The sequence below is a fragment of the Notolepis coatsorum genome, assembly GCF_963971535.1.
Source record: "Notolepis coatsorum genome assembly, chromosome: 5".
In the NCBI taxonomy this organism is placed as follows: Eukaryota; Metazoa; Chordata; class Actinopteri; order Aulopiformes; family Paralepididae; genus Notolepis; species Notolepis coatsorum.
This window is the reverse complement of record NC_140169.1, coordinates 13,468,805-13,490,013: the sequence shown is the minus strand read 5'-3', so window position 1 is coordinate 13,490,013 and position 21,209 is coordinate 13,468,805. Positions and strand designations below refer to the sequence as shown.

Below are 21,209 nucleotides of genomic sequence, written 5' to 3'. Positions count from 1 at the left end.
ACGCACACACACACACACACACGCACACGCACACACGCACACACGCACACGCACACGCACACACACACACGCACACGCACACACACACACACACAGCCAAACCACAAGAATGCGTCATGGCTATATCCCCCAGGATTTGAGAATGTTTGCGTCCTAAAGGTGGAAACTGAAATTAAACGTGTCTCTTCTCTCCCACCAGACCACCTGACCTCCAACGGCCGCATGAGCGAAGACGAGGCGCGGAAGAAGTTCTGGCAGATCCTGACGGCGGTGGACTACTGCCACCGACACCACATCGTCCACCGGGACCTGAAGACAGAGAACCTGCTGCTGGACGCCGACATGAACATCAAACTGGCCGGTGAGACAGAGCGGTGCCGGTACAGTGGGGGGGGGGGGGGGGGGGGGGGGGGGGGGCAGTGTAGTGCCAGTACAGGGGGGGACTGGGACAGCGCAGTGCCAGTGGGGACCTGAAGTTGGACACCCAAGTTTGTTTTATTTGTCACATACAGTATAAGGTACATGTACATTACAGTGAAATGCTTGGTTCTGTATGAGCCCCCTAAGTTTTTTTTTTTTTTACAGTAAAACAAATAAAAAGAATAAAGACCAAACAACACTATACAAAATATACAATATACAAAACTAAAGTACAATAATGCAACACAATGCTAATATGAGGTAGAGATGTAGTGCAAATCTTTTTGTAATAAATATATAGTGTAGTGTTAAAAAGTGTCTAAAGTGAATGTTAAAGGTGAGTGTTTAAAGTGTGTGCATGTTGGATGCGTGTGCAATGAATGGATGGGTTAGTGTTGCGTAGAGTCATTGAGCGTCCTGATGGCCTGGGCCCGGGAGTTCAACACTTGTAATCCCTATCTGATTGGATCAGATTTGTATTGATTCATTTCAACTCACTATGATCACTATGAATTGAAAATGGGGGACCCTGATGTAAACAAGACGAAAGTCTTTCTCTGGTCTGCATCCCCTTAACAATTGTGTGTATTGAGCCGTACTGTACTGTACCCATTCTGCAATCTGTTAATAAAAAATGTCAATCAATCAATCAATCAATCAATCAATCAATAGGGATTCAATGTTTTGAACTCCTGGGCCCTGGGAATAGAAAAGAGAGGACTATAGGGCTTCCTTGAGAAAGAGGGGATAGGATGTGGGAAGGTAGAAATGTTCATCTCTCAAGAATGTATTAATTTACATTAGATATCAAGAGGCTCAACTATGGGTTTTCTTTAGGGATGTCCGATATCATTTTTATTTTTATTTTTTTTTACATTTCTATAACCTTTATTTACCCAGGCAAGCAAGTAAGACCAAATTCAGATTTTATTTATTGTCAAAAGTATGCATAATGTTGTGTTAATTCCACAACAAGAGATATGTAATGTTAATTACCTGAAATTATTCCGTTTTTTGGGGGGGGAAACCCTGCATATATCGGTATCGGTTGATATCGGTATCGGAAATTAAGAGTTGGACAATATCGGTATATCGGTATCGGTAAAAAAGCCAATATCGAGCATCCCTAGTTTTCTCCCTACTGTATCCTTGCCGTTATATACAGTACTTTGCTCGATCTCTAAAGAGATTTGTGGCGCAGGGATTCTCGAGCCACACATCCGTTTAATTAAACGATCATGGCGCTGTCTGGGTGCTCATTAAGTACCAATAAGTTATCCCTTATTATTAAGAGGGACATTCATCAGGGGAAATTAACAGGCTCACTGCACATGGTAATGATGCAGTGAAGGGAACATTCATTCACACGCAACTATGTGTGTGTGTGTGTGTGTGTGTGTGTGTGTGTGTGTGTGTGTGTGTGTGTGTGTGTGTGTGTGTGTGTGTGTGTGTGTGTGTGTGTGTGTGTGTGTGTGTGTGTGTGTGTGTGTGTGTGTGTGTGTGTGTGTGTGCGTGTGTGCGTGCGTGTGTGTGTGTGTGCATTCACACAAATCACCATAAGAATCCGATGGTCATCATCGTACAAAGACAGGATAATTAGCCTTTGTGTGCCAGAGGACAGGGCGTTAAAAGATAGGATCTGGTCCCTTAGGGGGTTATTGTGCTATAGCTTACATAACACGCCACAGGGGAAAACAAGTTTGTATTGAACCATGGCCTCTTCCAATGTGGGAACTCCCCACGACCAACAAACAAACCAACAAACAAACAAAAACAAGCAGGCGTTTTTTTGTGTGCTAACGAGCCACATCGCTCTGTGTCTCCCTCTCCTCATGAGTACAGACTTTGGTTTCGGGAACTTCTACAACGCGGGCGAGGCTTTGTCCACGTGGTGCGGGAGCCCCCCCTACGCCGCCCCCGAGGTCTTCGAGGGGAAGGAGTATGAGGGGCCGCAGCTGGACATCTGGGTGAGTTTATAATGACGACAAATGAAGATTTTTTCACATATAAGGTTTGATTGAATTGATTGGATTTATCTAAAATCACATACAATACTGGTACACAAAATGTACAGCCATCACATATAATTTAAAACCGTTGAGGATTAGGGCGGTCAGGTGGCGTAGCGGAGATTGTGTTCGTCACCAACCCCGGAGACGCTGGATTCGCCTGTTCGAATAGCGACTCCTACAGTTCGGTCGGGGCGCCTGCTAAGCGCGGATAGGATCTAAGGGCGGTAGTGTGATCCTTCCACACGTTACATGCTCTCAGTGAGAGTCCGCGCTGCCAGGTGAAAAGAAGCGGTTGATTGGCTAGACGTGTGTTGGAGGAAGCACGTGATAGCCTCCACTCTCCCAGACCGACTGTGGGGGGTAAGTGCGCAGCGACCAGGAAGGGGATTGGGAATTGGCATAACGACTAACATTGGGATGGGAGAAAATCGGAGGAAAAAGGAGGGGGAAAAGATAAAAAAAAATAAAAAATAAAAAACGTTGAGGATTGAAACACGATAAAACCTTACAGTTTATTTCCATTGTGGTCCTCAAAGGGGGGGGGGGGGGGGGGAGAAGATGACGAGTATGCACAAATAAGACATGAACAAATAACATTTTCAAGCATTATAAATATATAAATATGAATAAAAAAAAATGCAATAAAACAAACAAACACAAAGTCTAGAGCACACCTGCATATATCTTTATTTATCCTGAGTGACTGAGCCATCATTTTAACCTGATTAACATCCTTAGGGTTGAACTGGTCTTATGGCTTATTTTAGCAAGGGCTTTCAAGGCCATGGCCTCCCCTGTGAGATGTTTGTCTAAGGTGCATCCTAAATAAACTACTGAATCCTTACCAGCAATGACTGACTCTCCTACCTGGATCTTCAATCCTGGGGACTTTCGCAGCTTTACTTTGGATCCAAAAAGTATGGCCTCAGTTTTCCCAAGGTGGAGAGACAGCTTATAATCGGCCAGCCATGTTCCCACACTCTGAAGCTCCTTACTTATGGTCTTCTCTACCTCTCCTAGATCTTTGTAAGACACAAGAATGGCAGAATCATCAGCGTATAGAAACAGGTCAGACATACAGGCAGATTTCATGTCATTAATATATAATAAAAAAAGGGAGTGGCCCTAGCACACTCCCTTGAGGGACCCCACAGCTAACATTCTTGGGAGAGGAAAAGGTACCATTTATATCGACAATTTGGGTCCTACCCGAAAGGTAGGAGTTTATCCAGTCAATTGTCAACCTGCTGAAGCCTATGGCCTTTAATTTCATTAGCAGGATGCCATGGTCGACCGTATCGAAGGCCTTTTGGAGGTCGAGCATGGCCATTCCACAAAAGTGGCCCACGTCAACCTCTTTTCTGATGCGGTCCGTTAAATAAAGGAGGCATGTTTCCCTAGAGTGGGATTGTCTAAAACCTGACTGTAGTTTTTTATTTTTTTTTCACTTTTTCTCCTTATTTTCTATTTTTCTCCCATCCCAATTTCGTGTTTCCAATTCCCTCCTCCCCTGTCTTGAACGTTGCTCGCATATGCCCCCCACTGGTCGGTTGTAGGGAGGATAGAAGCCTTGCATCACGTGTCCCCTCCGGTACACGAGGAGGCAGCCTGTCACATCTTTTCACCTGCCAGCGCGGACTCTCATTGGCTATTTCCTGTCTCTGCTGTGCAGGCGTCCCCCAACCGACCTGTAGGAGTCGCTGTCCACAACGTTCAGATTACCACCCATCGACTTCCACCCTCTGACTCTGCCAATTGAGCCAGTATGACGGCCGGCCCAAGCCAGAGGCAACGCAGACAGCCGGAGTTGAACCCGGTGTCTCTTGCGTTGGTGACGAGCGCAATATCCGCTGCGCCACCCAGCCGCAAACCTGACTGTAGTTCGAATAAAATGTTGTGACCCGTTAGAAATGTGTTAATCTGCTCGTGAATAATCTTTCCATGACCTTGGATAGAACACTTAAAACTGAAATTGGTCTGTAGTTTCCCTTTTCAGATGTTTTGCCCTTCTTATGGAGGGGGATGACTAGCACTTTTAAAATCTGAAGGTACCTTGCCCTGTTCTATGGAAAGATTAATAGAGTTACCGCAGGTGAAATGCACTCAGCTGCATCGAACCTGGCCGGTATATTATCTTTCTTTCTTGATAATGTCCATGTTCAGATCTCCTAGAATGATAACTTCTGCTTTAGCAAAACCTTCACAATTTGAACATACCTCTTCTAGTAGCTCATAGAAATGGTTTTGGTTGGGTGGACGATAACACGCTCCCAATAAAATAGGCTTACTTCTGGGAAGAGTAATATCCAACCACACCACCTCAATGAACTCATTATTTAGGTCCGTCCTTACATTAAAATCTGCCCTACCATAAACACAGACACCTCCGCCTTTGCCGGTTCCTATCCTTCCTAACCACAATAAGATTTTCTATTTAAATGTCAGAGTCTGTTATTGAGTCATCCATCCAGGTTTCACTGCAGCAGATTATGGATACTTTACTCTGACTGGAAATAATCCAGAGTTCATGAAACTTGGGGAGAAGACTTAGACTCTTAGAGTATTTATGTGTAGAAAATGAAGGCCGTTGGATTTGCAAAGGGGGTCTAGGATATTGGTGACAGACGGAGAATCACTGATGTCAGGCAGGTTCGAATGGGAGCCTGTGGGCCTGACGATACAGACATCCTCCCTTTGCTCTCCCGGCACTGACACATCACTCCTTTCCACCACCTGCACATCCACCGCCCCGGAACCGCTCACCTCGTATCCCTCCGCCATACCTCCGGCTGGAGGCCAGTCCACGCGTGGTGGCGGCATGAGTGGAGGTCGAATCAAGTTCTCCCCCTCTCTCTGCCCGGAACCGCGACACCGATCCAAGGATCCGTCAACGTCCTGAGAGCCCTTCTCCAATCCGGCGGTGATTAGGATAACCTCCACACCTCGGTTTTCACTGGGGGTTTGGTGCTTGATTGACTTGCCACGATAGGGACCAGGGCATGAATGAACGTCCCCGGACAGTAGGAGGCACAGGGATAGAACCAGCAGATCGCTTCTCCGTTTCACCCCATTACCACCTCTACTCCTGTGACGCAGTTGATGCCAGGTATGAGAGCAGTGATGCAGTGGTCATAGGACGGGGTTGCACGCCGTTCCACCTCTTTGAGCAGGCGCACGCACATGCACGGATGTGCACGCGCGTGCACACAAGAACGCGTTCCACTCGACTCTGCGCCAAGTACCCACCTGGCTACTTTGCATAACAATAGCTCAGGTTGTCAGGTGTGTTCAAATACTACAGTTGGACCATTCAACACAAAACCTGTGAATGAAGTGTTACATTCCATTCCTAGAGGCAATTAGGCATCGTCTTTATTTGCGAGGGAACATTTATGCGCATGCGCGGGAGCACGTGCACGCGCGTCCACGTGGCGCCATTAAAACACAGTGCAACCCCTTATGAAATCACCACTGCACCACTGTATGAGAGATAAAAGTATCATAGATTAATGATATGTTGTCCATACCCAAAGTGTTTGAGTGATTCAAAACTGGCTGTCCGAACCCAAAATGTTTGCTAGAGTGATTCAAAGCTTTCAGCATAATCCATGTTAGTGGATCTGCATTTCCACTATCATTGTGCGCAGCAAATGCATAGACTTTGTGTTCCCTTGTATAAAATACAAACATAAAAAATGAGCAGGCACACAGAGCATTCAGCACGCCAACCCTGCCTGGCACCATCTTGTCATACATACATACATTTGAGTCCCTGTGATCATATATACATACATTACAGTGAAATGCTTGGTTCTGTACGAGCCCCCTAAGATTGTGCTTCATACAGTAAAAAAATTAAAAGAATAAAGACCAAACACTATACAAAATAAACAATATACAAAACTAAAGTACAAAATGCAACAAAATGCTAAAATGCAAAAATTAAGCTATAGTGTTTTGGGTTCTTTTGGGGCAAAAATAAACTATGTACAAAAAAGATAAAATACTTCTGCTGACTTGGTCTTCTCGCTCTCGTCTGTGTAGAGTCTGGGTGTGGTGCTGTACGTTCTCGTGTGCGGTTCCCTCCCATTCGACGGGCCCAGCCTTCCCACCCTCAGGCAGAGGGTCACAGAGGGCCGCTTCCGAATCCCTTTCTTCATGTCCCAAGGTAAAAACACGTCCCGCTGCAACAGCGTACAGCTAAACTACCGGCTAAAATTGCCTGTTGTTTTTTGTATCATCTCAAAAACACGTACTCAAGAGACTTATAACTGGGTCCTTTTCTCTGTCCCTCAGACTGTGAGAACCTCATCCGTAAGATGCTGGTGGTGGACCCGGCCAAGCGGATCAGCGTGGCCCAGATCAAGCAGCACCGCTGGATGCTGGCCGACCCGGCGGCCCCCCATCAGACCCTCACCCTCTCCCTGACGGACTACAACTCCAACCTGGGCGACTACAGCGAACCCGTCCTGGGCATCATGAACACCCTGGGCATCGACCGCCAGAGGACTATCGAGGTGACTGCAAAAAACTAAAACATTTTAAGATTTCAAGTTTTGTTTTATTTGTCACATATAAGGTACATGTACATTACAGTGAAATACTTGGTTCTGTATGAGCCTCCTGAGATTGTGCTTCATACAGTAAAAAAAAAGAATAAAGACCAAACATTACAAAATATACAATATATAAAACTAAAGTACAAAATGCAACAAAATGCAAAAATTTGGTAGAGATGTAGTGCAAATCTTTATTTAAGACATTTGATTTATGTGTGAAATGCACAGTGTTCTATTTGGCGTGGGCCTATGTGCCCTATGGAGAGTGGTTCTAGGAGTGTGTGTGTGTGTGTGTGTGTGTGTGTGTGCGTGCGTGCGTGCGTGCGTGCGTGCGTGCGTGCGTGCGTGCGTGCGTGCGTGTGTGTGTGTGTGCGCGTGTGATGGGATTTGAAGCAGTCAGTCATGCCTGCCGTGAGATCAAGAGGAATGCTGGCTCACTGACGCCGGAGACAAACCCACCCTCCCACCATTCCTCGGGGGGCTCACCGTTGGGTTCTGTAGGGAGAATTAATTAAACGCTTTTAGAAGCTCTCACACGCCGACGGTCACAAGATGATCCCTCGCTCCGGCGAGATTAGAGCGAGCGGAAGAGCCTTGAAGAGCTCCGTTTCCCTGTTGTCTCCATGTCGGGAAACAGTCAGGGGTGTAACAGTGAAAGCAGCGATTGGGGATGGGTACCGAATCCGGTACTTTTAAGGGTATCGACCGAAAGTCAGATGACGCCAACGTTTCGTTTACCGCGAAACGAAAAACCTATGAAGTGTGCCGCACGTTCACGTCAACGTTCACGTGCACAATACACGCTTACCTAGGATTTTACTTGATTCAACAACAAAGCAGTCGGGGCAATGGCAAGCCGAAAACGGTCGCAAGTGTGGTTACACTTTACAAAGCTAGATGCAGACAACGCTCGGTGCAATATTATAATATATTTAAATGAACAAATTGTTCTAAATAAATAATAATGATAATAAATAATTTGAAGTTTGGACACATCTTTTACAACTGAGGTAGGTAGATACAAATTTTTTAGACTAAAGTACTGAAAAAAGGTACCGTTGGGTACCGGTATCGATTCACAGGTACCGGTATCGGTTCAAATGTGAACGGTACCCAACCCTAGCAGCGATGCTATAAAGAAAGAGAGGGAGATGATGTTTATACGGTTGGTTAGGCAACACAGAGGCAACAAAGACACTAACGTGTCCTCCCCGTGTCCCACCACCCTCCGCCCCCCCTCCTAAACCCCCTAGTCCCTACAGAGCAGCAGTTACAATCACTTCTCCGCCATCTACTACCTGCTCCTGGAGAGGGTCCGGGAGCACCGCGCCCAGCAGCTCAGCCGGCAACAGTGTGGAGGCTGGAGACCCAGGAGCACCTCGGACTCCTCCACGGCCCCCGAGGTGAGCAGAGCTCTGGCCTGGCGTTCTGAACCTTTATGGGTTATTTATCTATCAATCAGTTTGTTTATTTAAATTTTCTCTGTTGTTCTGTTCTGCTTCTATAGATGATTCTGGAATCCGCCAACGCCTTTAGAACCACAGCGTTTCCCGTTCCGGGCAAGAGCGTCCCTCCAGTGCACTCGGAGATGGACTGTGACCAAGGCACCCTGTTCCAGGTGAGAGAGACCTTCTGATTATAAAGGAAAAACCTCAGACTTCCATTTCTCAGCAGGCTCCACCCCTCTGTCCTCTAGCCTGTTTGTGGCTAATAGAATAGACTATATTAGAAGCTAACAGTTAGCGCTCCTCCCCCTCTGTCTCCCATCTATCAGCGGCTAACAGTTAGCGTTCCTCCCCCTCTGTCTCCCATCTATCAGTGGCTAACGGTTAGCGCTCCTCCCCCTCTGTCTCCCATCTATCAGCCGCTAACAGTTAGCGCTCCTCCCCCTCTGTCTCCCATCTATCAGCGGCTAGCGGTTAGCACGCCTCCCCCTCTGTCTCCCATCTATCAGCGGCTAGCGGTTAGTGATCCTCCCCCTCTGTCTCCCATCTATCAGCGGCTAACAGTTAGCGTTCCTCCCCCTCTGTCTCCCATCTATCAGTGGCTAACAGTTAGCGCTCCTCCCCCTCTGTCTCCCATCTATCAGCCGCTAACAGTTAGCGCGCCTCCCCCTCTGTCTCCCATCTATCAGCGGCTAACGGTTAGCGCTCCTCCCCCTCTGTCTCCCATCTATCAGCCGCTAACAGTTAGCGCGCCTCCCCCTCTGTCTCCCATCTATCAGCGGCTAGTGGTTAGTGATCCTCCCCCTCTGTCTCCCATCTATCAGCGGCTAACGGTTAGCGCGCCTCCCCCTCTGTCTCCCATCTATCAGCGGCTAACGGTTAGCGCTCCTCCCCCTCTGTCTCCCATCTATCAGCGGCTAACGGTTAGCACGCCTCCCCCTCTGTCTCCCATCTATCAGCGGCTAACGGTTAGTGATCCTCCCCCTCTGTCTCCCATCTATCAGCGGCTAACGGTTAGCGCTCCTCCCCCTCTGTCTCCCATCTATCAGCGGCTAACGGTTAGCGCTCCTCCCCCTCTGTCTCCCATCTATCAGCGGCTAACCGTTAGCACGCCTCCCCCTCTGTCTCCCATCTATCAGCGGCTAACGGTTAGCGCTCCTCCACCTCTGTCTCCAATCTATCAGCGGCTAACGGTTAGCGCTCCTCCCCCTCTGTCTCCCATCTATCAGTGGCTAACGGTTAGCGCTCCTCCCCCTCTGTCTCCCATCTATCAGCGGCTAACGGTTAGCGCTCCTCCCCCTCTGTCTCCCATCTATCAGCGGCTAACGGTTAGCTCTCCTCCCCCTCTGTCTTCCATCTATCAGCGGCTAACGGTTAGCGCTCCTCCCCCATATGTCTCCCATCAATCAGCGGCTAACGGTTAGCTCTCCTCCCCCTCTGTCTTCCATCTATCAGCGGCTAACGGTTAGCGCTCCTCCCCCTCTATCTCCCATCTATCAGCGGCTAACGGTTAGCGCTCCTCCCCCTCTGTCTTCCATCTATCAGCGGCTAACGGTTAGCGCTCCTCCCCCATCTGTCTCCAGCGCTTGGTGTTCCCGGTGGAGGCCAGTCTGAACCGGCTGCTGTGGAACCGTTCCATCTCGCCCAACAGCCTGCTGGAGACCAGCATCAGCGAGGAGGTACGACCCAGGGACCTGGAGGAGGAGGAGGAGGAGGGAACACGAGGGCTGCTGCTCCTCCCCACCACCACCTCCCGCCGACACACGCTGGCCGAGGTGTCCGCCCGCTTCCACCAGTGCAACCCCCCCTGTGAGTGACACCAAGCAGATGCTCTCTGACACAACTCAGAGACTCAACTCAACTAAAGGAACACGCCAACTTTTTGGGAAATTCGCTTATTTGCAATCTACCCTGGAGTTAGACGAGCAGATACATACATACCCTTTTCTTCTCTGTGCATGCATTAGGCTTAGGGAACAGCTACACCGTTAGCCTAGCTTAGCGGCATTCACTGCAAGTAGGTGTGCCAGTGTAGCCTAGTTCCCAACAGTCACGAAATACACTCCAAATACAACTCCAAAACATTCAGATTTCATCACCTCAAAAGCCCAGTTTTTCAAAAAGCAACAGGGCTTTTGAGGTGATGAAATCACTGCGCCAGGGCAGCAGTGGTTCGGCAAAAAATAGCTCAGAGTATATGTCTGCTTAGAAAACGAAAATGTCTAATAACTTTTTTGTATTTCTCCACGTGGTAAATACACATGTTTACAGGAAGGTTTTGTAGTTGTATTTGGAGTGTATTTTGTGACTGTTGGGAACTAGGCTACACTGGCACACCTATTTCCAGTGAATGACGCTAAGCTAGGCTAACGGTGCGGCTGTTCCCTAAGCCTAATGCATGCACAGAGAAGAAAAGGGTATGTATCTGCTTGTCTAACTCCAGGGTAGATGGCAAATAAGCAAATTTCCCAAAAAGTTGGCGTGTTCCTTTAACCCCCTGAGGTCTAGAGTTTCTAGCTCCACCTTCTCAGAATATTCTCTTTTTTTTGTTACATAATGTAAAATTACAGATTCATACCTTCAAAATAAGCCATCAATTGTCAAATTTGAGACGATAGTTTTCAATCAATGTCCTATCAAACATTCTGGTACAGTCATTACCAATTTGCAGCAGGAGCCTCTGAAGAGAATTCAGTGAATTCAGCTAATGATAAGGGAACTACACTCCTTCCCAGAATGCAATGTGATGTCAATGGCAATGTCAATGACTAATTCACACCATGAAACAAAGGCCCAGCAGGGAACAATTACGGCTGAATGGGGGTATAGTGTGACTGATCAATACAGGCAGGCCTACAGCAACACACACTTTGATTTGATGCCATGCATACACACACTAGATAGACAGAGGTTTAGATATTTAGATAGATATATAATAGTAATATAATAGAAAGAGAGAGAAAGAAAGAAAGAAAGAAAGAAAGAAAGAAAGAAAGAAAGAAAGAAAGAAAGAAAGAAAGAAAGAAAGAAAGAAAGAAAGAAAGAAAGAAAGAAAGAAAGAAAGAAAGAAAGAAAGAAAGAAAGAAAGAAAGAAAGAAAGAAAGAAAGAAAGAAAGAAAGAAAGAAAGAAAGAAAGAAAGAAAGAAAGAAATATACAGAGAGAGACATTTATAATAATAATAATAATTATTATTATTAAATAGAATCATTTTCTATGACTCGCACACACAAACACACGTAGTAGAACACCGCTTACCCGTTCTGTGGCTAACTGGTTTGGTTTCCTGCCTCTCTCGTCTAGGTATCGTGGTCAGCCCCTCGGACGGCGCCTCTTCTGACGGCTGTCTGAAGTCCTTGTCTTGCCCCAACACGGCCCTGCAGGCCCCTCTGGGGGGCGTGTCGACCCTGCTGACCTCTGGGCTCGGGGCCGGAAGCCTGATGCCCGCAGGAACCCCGTTGGCCCTCTCCTCCCACCTCCTGCCCCAGACCCAGGGCAGCCTTCCCGCCGCCAGCTTCCAGGAGGGCCGCAGGGCCTCGGACACCTCCCTCCCTCAAGGTACGGGGAGCAGTACCACGTTGCTACAGCGTTCATAGGGAGGTGTAGTCTGACATCACTTTACAGTTTCCCGCGCGGCCCCCCCGTATAGGGATTTATCATTGGGGAAATGTATTATCGGCTATTATAATAATTCTGCCTCGTGAACATTGGCAAGCTTTCCATTTTTGCACAAAATGAGTTCCCTTCTATCACTAACATTATTGTTTGAGCATTTTTGGTTGAAATAAAGTTAGTTATCCTGTTCGAATCCAGCTCACAGCTCCGGGGTTGTCACCAGCTTGGCTGGCCGTTCACACTAATACAATTGGCTGTATCAGAGGGTGGGAGAAGCTGGCGGGGTGGGTCCGGGTCGTTGTAAACAGCGACTCCTACAGTTCGGTCGGGGCGCCTGCTAAGCGCGGATAGGACTTGAGTGGGATAGTGTGATCCTTCCACACGCTACGCCCTCTCAATGAGAATCCGCGCTGCCAGGTGAAAAGAAGCGGTTGATTGGCTGGACGTGTGTCGGAGGAAGCACGTGATAGCCTCCACTCTCCCAGACCGACTGTGGGGGGTAAGTGCGCAGCGACCAGGAAGGGGATTGGGAATTGGCATAATGACTAACATTGGATGGGAGAAAATCGGAGGAAAATGGAGGGGGAAAAAGACCAATAAAAAAAAAAAAAAAAAAGTTAGTTATAACGTTTTTAATTAGTCGTTTACAAACTACACTTACACTAATACAGCCAGGAGTCTACTCTGTGGTGACATCAGTCAGCAGCGCCAAAGAGTGTAGTTCCTCAGTGAAGGAAAACATAAACGTTATTATTTAGCTACTTTTACGATTAATTGCGAATTTCTTCATGTTGAGCTATAGATTGTGGATGAATACACACAGAAAGGTACACCATGCCAACGTTCATGTTTTATTTGTTTTAAACGCCAATGACGTAACCACTACACCTCCCTATTCTGACTTGTCGTGTTCTTCTCTCCGCTGTAATGTGTACTCTGTGATGTCACAGATGAAAGGCATGTTGTATAACATGTTTTCCTGCGCTTCTTCTCTGAGTTGTACAGCCCTGGCCTATTTAGACTTTTACTTATAATTATACTATATTCCATTATGCTTCTATTTAATTTAGTTTATATCACATTTTATTTTATTCCACCTTTTGATTTTACAGTTGTACAGCCCCTGGCCTATTTTTATTTCATAATTCTATTCTATTGTGCTTCTATCTTATTTGAGTTCATATTCCATTTTATTTTATTCCACCTTTTTACTTTATTATCTGTCTGTAATGTCACACCGAAAACGACCAAATCAAATTCCTTGTACGTGTATGTGAAAACTACATGGCAATAAAGACATTTCTGATTCTGATTCTGATTCTGATTCCGATTCTGATTCTCCGCAGGCCTCAAAGCCTTCCGCCAGCAACAGCTGAGGAAGAACACGCGCACCAAAGGGCTTCTGGGATTGAACAAGATCAAGGGCCTGACGAGGCAGGTGGTCCCCCCGCCCTCCTGTAACCGTGGCAGCCGCGGGTCCCTGGGCCCCGCCCTCTCTGGTCCCTGGGCCCCGCACCGCAGCATGCTGGAGGAGGTGCTTCACCAGCAGAGGTGAGTGTGTTGGGGCTACTCGGCTCCAGGGGTGTAAAGTACTTGAGTAATTGTACTTTGTTACAAATGTTTTGGGGGATTTGTACTTTACTCAAGTATTATTAGGTTTGTATACTTGTACTTGTACTCAATTACATTTCAGAGAAAAAAAAACATACTTTTTACTCCTTACATTTAAAATGCAGACCTACAAAGTACAAATCTCGCAGGTCCAATTAATTTTGTTTCTCTGGCCGAACTAACGTTAACATTTTTAATCCTGCGGCCGCTCTTTATTTAAAAACAGCCAATCAAATCCCCATCAATGGAAAATTAACCCGCCCATACCCATGCTGATTGGTTCTTGTGCAAGACTAGAAAGCGGGGATCTTTGATTAAACACCTGCTATCAGGAGAATAGACAGTCAGGAAAAAAGTTTTTACTTTTAGTTTTTAGTACTTAGGTACGGAAGCCCTAAGAGGCCGTACATTCATACATTTTATTTACTCCGTTTTCCCGTGATAACGAGTTAATTTAATTTGTTTTCTCGTGATAACGGGATAATTTTCTCGTTATCACGAGAAAACAAAGTCCGTTTTCTCGTGATAACGACTTATTATTTCGTTATCTCGACATAACGAAGTCCGTTTTCTCGTGATAACGGATTAATTTATCTCGTTATCTCGACATAACGAAGTCCGTTTTCTCGTGATAACGGGATAATTTTATTTGTTTTCTCGTGATAACGGATTAATTTATTTCAGGGGGGTACATTACATACGGAAGCCCTAAGAGGCCGTACATTCATACATTTTATTTACTCCGTTTTCCCGTGATAACGAGTTAATTTAATTTATTTTCTCGTGATAACGGGATAATTTTCTCGTTATCACGAGAAAACAAAGTCCGTTTTCTCGTGATAACGACTTATTATTTCGTTATCTCGACATAACGAAGTCCGTTTTCTCGTGATAACGGATTAATTTATCTCGTTATCTCGACATAACGAAGTCCGTTTTCTCGTGATAACGGGATAATTTTATTTGTTTTCTCGTGATAACGGATTAATTTATTTCAGGGGGGTACATTACATACGGAAGCCCTAAGAGGCCGTACATTCATACATTTTATTTACTCCGTTTTCCCGTGATAACGAGTTAATTTAATTTGTTTTCTCGTGATAACGGGATAATTTTCTCGTTATCACGAGAAAACAAAGTCTGTTTTCTCGTGATAACGACTTATTATCTCGTTATCTCGACATAACGAAGTCCGTTTTCTCGTGATAACGGATTAATTTATTTCAGGGGGGTACATTACATACGGAAGCCCTAAGAGGCCGTACATTCATACATTTTATTTACTCTGTTTTCCTGTGATAACGAGTTAATTTAATTTGTTTTCTCGTGATAACGGGATAATTTTCTCGTTATCACGCGAAAACAAAGTCTGTTTTCTCGTGATAACGACTTATTATCTTGATATCTCGACATAACGAAGTCCGTTTTCTCGTGATAACTTATTATAATAATTTATTTCAGGGGGGTACATGACATACAGGTATACACAGTAGTGCTGTTACATTTGTGACATACAAGATATGCAAATATACAGTACTGTTAAACAGAGATCCTAACAGAAAATATACATACAATGGGGAGGAAACTGTACATTTGGAGGGGTGGGAGGGGTTTGGACATACAGGGGCCAGTTTCGAGTTGCAGCCTCCCGTAGCCAGGTGCTCTTTGAGAGCTCACTTTAATTGCGCCGCCGGTAAAGCTGAAGCCTTTGCTAACCGTCTTCTTAGATGACGCACACTAATGTGTATATATATATTATCTGTAACAGCAAGGCATAAAGCTATTTCAGCCTGTGTCAGGCCTTGATTGAAGAGATATGTGACGCGGTGATCAATATCCTCCTGCTCCTTTAGCCACTTTCGTGACTGTGATGACCGCACTGCACCGCATCACAGTCAAGAAAGGGGCTACCTGCTCCTCTGACATTGCGACACTGAATGATGTTTCCTGCAGTGATCTAATATATACTCGACTATCGTTTAGTTTTCTCAAGATCTCGAGAAAGTGGAGTAAATAAAATGTATGAATGTGCGGCCTCTTAGGGCTTCCGTACTTAACACTTTGAGTGCCACGCCTGGTTTTCCGTTTTACCGATTGAATGCCACCATCGGCGCCAATGTTAACGTTAATATCGCCTAATCTATGTTTTAAATTATGGCTATGTGTCTAATCTGCCCATCGCATTATCAAAGACTATTTTCCAGTCAGTGCTGTGAAGGCAGATTGTTTTTTTATCGCATCGTTTCCGTTTCAGAGCAGTTAGAAAAGCCCCCGTTTTGATATAAAAAACAGCTCATTCTGGAGCATTCTATGAAAATCGTCTTTTAGTGGAATATTCCACAACGTTGATATTCGTCGGCCTTTTTATGAATAGTTTTCAAATAAACGCTAGATGATCAATATTATACGTGCACGCAAGCACATTATGGCCGCGCACTGATAATCGCTCCGTTGATTTCCTCACAGACTTTTACAGTGAAACCGAAAGAAGACATTTCACAAAACAGCTTATAACTTCATCAAACTTACTCTGATTATCCTACCACTGATAACATAGAGTCCTTACCTGACATCAGATGGTATCCAACTGGTATATTCCAATTCCTGATCACCATTCGAAAAAATCGATAAGTGTATGGATCCAACGCGAGACTGTAGATCTCCATGATCCGCGGGGATCTGAGGCTCCAGAATGAACTGTGGTAACCCCGGCTGGATCAGTGAACTGGAAAATGTGGAGTACCGGATTTTTTTCCCCATTCATTTTCATTGAGTCCATTCCAAAATCACTTATGTCATCTGGGAGACGACAGGGGGCGCTTTTTTCCACAGTGATCACCGGCGCAGCTCGGCTATACTCGGGTAGGCTCGGGTGATGCAATAATTTTTCAGATCGAAAAAAAAAAAAAAAAAAATAATTCCGAGAAATCTCGTGAGTGGCACGCAACCACCTATAAAAAAAAACGAGAAATCTCGTGAGTGGCACGCAAAGTGTTAAGTACATTTAAAAGTAGAAACTTTTTGACTTTTACTCAAGTGTGTTTTTAGCCAGATACTCTGACTTTTACTTGAGTACGATTTTGAGACGGTACCCATACTTTCACTTAAGTATAATTTCTGGGTATAACAATAATAAATATGAATAACTATCTATATAGTATAAAATGAACATATGCATAAAATCAGCACACAGATTGACAGAATAAAAACACAATGCATACATTTTAGACATAAGAATAGGTATAAAAGACAATAAAAGTAGCGCAATGTAAACGTGCAGACTTAATAATGGCATAAAATAAGTACAAAAGCACAATGTCGCTCGAAGGCATGTGTAGACGACACTGAGTCTGAACGTTCTGTCCCTTGTCTTCCAGGATGCTACAGATCCAGCACCAGGGTCAGACCCAGCCCCAAGCAGCACAGACCGGGCCTACCCAGAACCCCTTGCTCTTCCTGCCCCAGCAGCAGCAGCCCGCCAGCCCTCCTTCCTCCACCGCCTTTGCTCCTTCCACCCTGTTCGATGCCCCCGAGGCCTCCTCCCTCCTCCAGAGTGAGCTGCAGCACGTCCTGCCTCCCCACCAAGCCCCCCTGGGCCTCCAGTGGCAACAGCCCCTCAAGGTGTCCTCCTCATCCCGTTCCTCCTCCTCCTCCTCCTCCCCCACCTCCTGCTACTCCTCCTCCTCCCCCACCTCCTGCTACGCCTCCTCTCTCTCCCCGGTGGCGTCCGCTGCTTACCTCCTGGGGGCACGTCTGCACATCAGCCAACAACCCCACCTCCACCACCCCCAGACCAACAACGTCCACCAACACCCCCAGGATCAGAGCCAGGTGTTCGCCTACCACCAGGGTCACTTCCCTCCGGGGATGTGGAGCCTGGGGGGGTCCGGCTCCGGCTCCGGCTCTGGCGAGTCCGACGCGCAGGAGCCGAGTCTGGCCGGACAGCAGCGGAGCAGCTGTGTGATGGTGAAATGAGAGAAGATCTAAAATCAAATCAAAGCATCTCAAGAACCAGAATCACTGCTCTGGACAACATCCAGGGACAAAAAAAAGACAAGCTGTGTGATTAGGGTGACTCCGCTTTGAACAGAGACGGAGAGGAGGGACTATTAAGAGAATACACAGATGCAAGCGAGTCTAGAGTGGACATGTGTGTGTGTGTGTGTGTGTGTGTGTGTGTGTGTGTGTGTGTGTGTGTGTGTGTGTGTGTGTGTGTGTGTGTGTGTGTGTGTGTGTGTGTGTGTGTGTGTGTGTGTGTGTGTGTGTGTGTGCGTGCGTGCGTTAGGGCTGGGCGATATGACGATATTATATAAATATCGGGTACAGTTCATTAACGATACACTTTTTAAATGTATCGTGGATATCGTGATGTTTTGCCCTCGCGTTAGAGGCCGCCGCGGCTGAGATGAGACTAACAAGCGCAGTGCTAAATGCTTTCCTCTCCCTCTCGCCTCTCCCTCTTGCAGAAAAAAAAAGTCAGTCACACACACACTTGCCCAAATTACGTCATCTACACGCACATACACGCACGCAAGCGCACACACCTAGCCAGAGACAGAGAGGCGGTGGCTCGGTGCTAGGGATGCCCCCTGAAACCCAGGAGTAAGCTCCGACGTTAACGGTACTGCTATCGGTAAATTAGTCTATGAGCGGATTAGCTACGGAGCTAACAGAGTGTACCATCCATCTGCGACGCAACAGTGGCTGCAACAGTGGACACGGAGTAATGTTAACGTTATGTCGAGTTCATACTACACTACACGTATGAACTCGACATAACGTTAACGTTACTCCGTTTCCATGAAGTGTTTAATTAGCAGCAATCTGTTGTTGAAAATGTAACGTTAACCGGAAAACCGGAAATGGAATGCAAGGACAGGAAGCCGTCATGAAGTCGGCTTCTGGACCTTGTAGTCATATATATTGTAGTCTTTTAGTCTTATTAACTAACAGATTTTAACAAAATAAAAAGCAGCAGCACTATTGGATAACTGAGTCATGTTTACTATGTATTTCTTTCTTTAGGGGAGTAGGACATTTGTTTCACAGTTTTAGCATGATGTTTTATAGATGGCCAGGTTAAACACAGGTTTTTGTTTTTAAGAGGGGGGGTTTGATTTGATTTGATTGAAGTTTATTTCAAGTATGCAACACAACCAACAAACATCAAGTACAGATATAGCCTTAAGCCGTTCAAATAATAAATGTATACATACATGTAAATAAATAAATAGTTACAATATGTAATCTAATCATCTAAATCTAATCTAATATATAATCTAAAAAAACGAAAGGCTAACATGCTAAATATATAATCTAAGAATCCAATAAACTAAATCTAATATATAATATAAAAATGCTAAATGCATGAGTCTTTTGTCTTTAATGTTCGCTTGCAAACTCAAATACTGTCTTGGTAAGCCTCATAATGAATTGTTTGGGGAAAAAAGGAAAAACATTGTGATGTGTATCGTGTATCGCCGAAAGGTCAGAAAATATCGTGATATCATATTTAGGCCATATCGCCCAGCCCTAGCGTGCGTGCGTGCGTGTCTACACTGTGTGTGCATTATTTTATGTTTTTGGTCATCATGTTGAAGCTGAAGACTAAGCAATAACCAAACTCTGGAGGAGGCCTTGATTCGTCATCGATCTCACAGAGAAGCAATAATAGACTGGGCCTCGAACGGGACAGTTCCCTTCCTCCCTTCCCAGATGCCCTCCCGCTCCCAGGCCGGACACGCCCTCCCGCTCCCAGGCCGGACACGCCCTCCTGCTCCCAGGGCGGACACGCCCTGTCACTCCCAGGCCGGACACGCCCTCCCGCTCCCAGGCCGGACACGCCCTCCCGCTCCCAGGCCGGACACGCCCTCCCGCTCCCAGGCCGGACACGCCCTCCTGCTCCCAGGGCGGACACGCCCTGTCACTCCCAGGCCGGACACGCCCTCCCGCTCCCAGGCCGGACACGCCCTCCCACTCCCAGGCCGGACACGCCCTCCCGCTCCCAGGCCGGACACGCCCTCCCGCTCCCAGGCCGGACACGCCCTCCTGCTCCCAGGCCGGACACGCCCTCCCGCTCCCAGGCCGGACACGCCCTCCCGCTCCCAGGCCGGACACGCCCTCCCGCTCCCAGGCCGGACACGCCCTCTCACTCCCAGGCCGGACACGCCCTCCCGCTCCCAGGCCGGACACGCCCTCCCACTCCCAGGCCGGACACGCCCTCCCACTCCCAGGCCGGACACGCCCTCCCGCTCCCAGGCCGGAGACAGACTCGTTTTCAATGTTTAGTAACAACCCGCCAGATGAAGTCACATCTCAGAGGTTTCAGTGTTTTTTCTTTTTTTCTTTATGTTTGAATCGGTCCATTATTGGTAAATAGGAGGCTATCCTATCTTTCCAATCTCGAATCAAGATACTTTCCCCATTGTTGTTGTTTTTTAATTTAATTTAATTACAATTTATTTTAGTTTTTTTTTTTTTTTTTTTTGGCAATGTTGATTTCAAAGCTGTTATGCTGTTGGTAAAGTGATTTTTCAATTTATTATTAGAGAGAAGACCAAAGTTCTTTCTTTTCTTTCTTTTCAAACTCACGCAGCTTTCTTTGAACCCTTCTGTTAATTGTCTACCTCCTCAGGTAACCAATGTCTGAAACAAACTCGTTTCAATTTGGAAACTTTTTATCAAAACGTGGTCGTTTTGGGTCCACGAGGACATCTTTTAAGTCCTGAGACATCACGACGACAAGAGTATCGGAGGGGGAGATGTCTGGTCTTTCCCCTGCTCTGAACAGAACAAAGACTGTGGGAATAGTGCAATGTTTCACATTGAAACATGAAGAACAGGCTTACGCGCATACTTGGCTGTTTTTTTGTTTTTATGTTCATTTGTAATTTTTGTACGTACCATTTTGAGCTCGCTAGCTGACTACAACAGGTACTAGTTATCTGAAACAATAACGTGATACTGTAGACATTTCTAAGAGGAAAAAAAACTAACTCAAAAAGCATTTCATATTGCTCCACACAGCATCGCTCGTGGTTGTTTGTCGAATGGTGGTATTTGGGTTATACCAAAGAGTGAACAGCGCAAGAGAGGAGTATTTTTCTTTTTCTTACCACAGATACACTACTGACTCTACTACTGACTCACTTTGAGTGCTGTGGCTCATAATGTAGCATTAAATATTAGCTAGATAGCACGGTTCACATTGTCTTCTTATCCTTTGCTGCGAGAACGCTTCCTCTACCACCTGATGCTAAGGCTATGTGTGTTTGAGTAAGCCTAGCCGTTTGCTTTTTCAGGACCACGGTGGTATTCATTTTTGTACTTTTCTAAGAAAACAAACGCAAAAGAATAACGTGAAAAATATAGCAATACCATTTTTTTGGGGCTGGAAAATGTATTTACTTGAAATGAATTCCATTGCAGAGGTAGTTAGAAATACATGGATGTTATCAATAACAAATGTACCGTAGCTCTCTGTGTGTACAGTCTAGCCTCTGTGTTAGGAAGTGAACTGTATCAAGTGAACTCTTGATAGACGTGTAAC

The 21,209-nt window shown here is 46.0% G+C and overlaps 1 protein-coding gene across 1 annotated transcript in view; it reads left to right on the top strand.

Annotated features, from left to right (window-relative positions):
• The window catches only part of sik1 (salt-inducible kinase 1), a 22,375-nt gene extending 2,826 nt beyond the window's left edge, over nt 1-19,549 (top strand). Inside the window, exons 4-13 of the mRNA XM_084314016.1 lie at nt 200-361; nt 2,263-2,387; nt 6,477-6,600; nt 6,729-6,949; nt 8,245-8,394; nt 8,499-8,609; nt 10,020-10,245; nt 11,738-11,992; nt 13,396-13,600; nt 17,038-19,549. Coding sequence (XP_084170142.1) covers nt 200-361; nt 2,263-2,387; nt 6,477-6,600; nt 6,729-6,949; nt 8,245-8,394; nt 8,499-8,609; nt 10,020-10,245; nt 11,738-11,992; nt 13,396-13,600; nt 17,038-17,635 — 2,177 coding nt within the window. The 3' untranslated portion in view covers nt 17,636-19,549. The remainder of the gene's footprint in view (nt 1-199; nt 362-2,262; nt 2,388-6,476; nt 6,601-6,728; nt 6,950-8,244; nt 8,395-8,498; nt 8,610-10,019; nt 10,246-11,737; nt 11,993-13,395; nt 13,601-17,037) is intronic.
• The last annotated feature ends 1,660 nt before the right edge of the window (nt 19,550-21,209 follow it).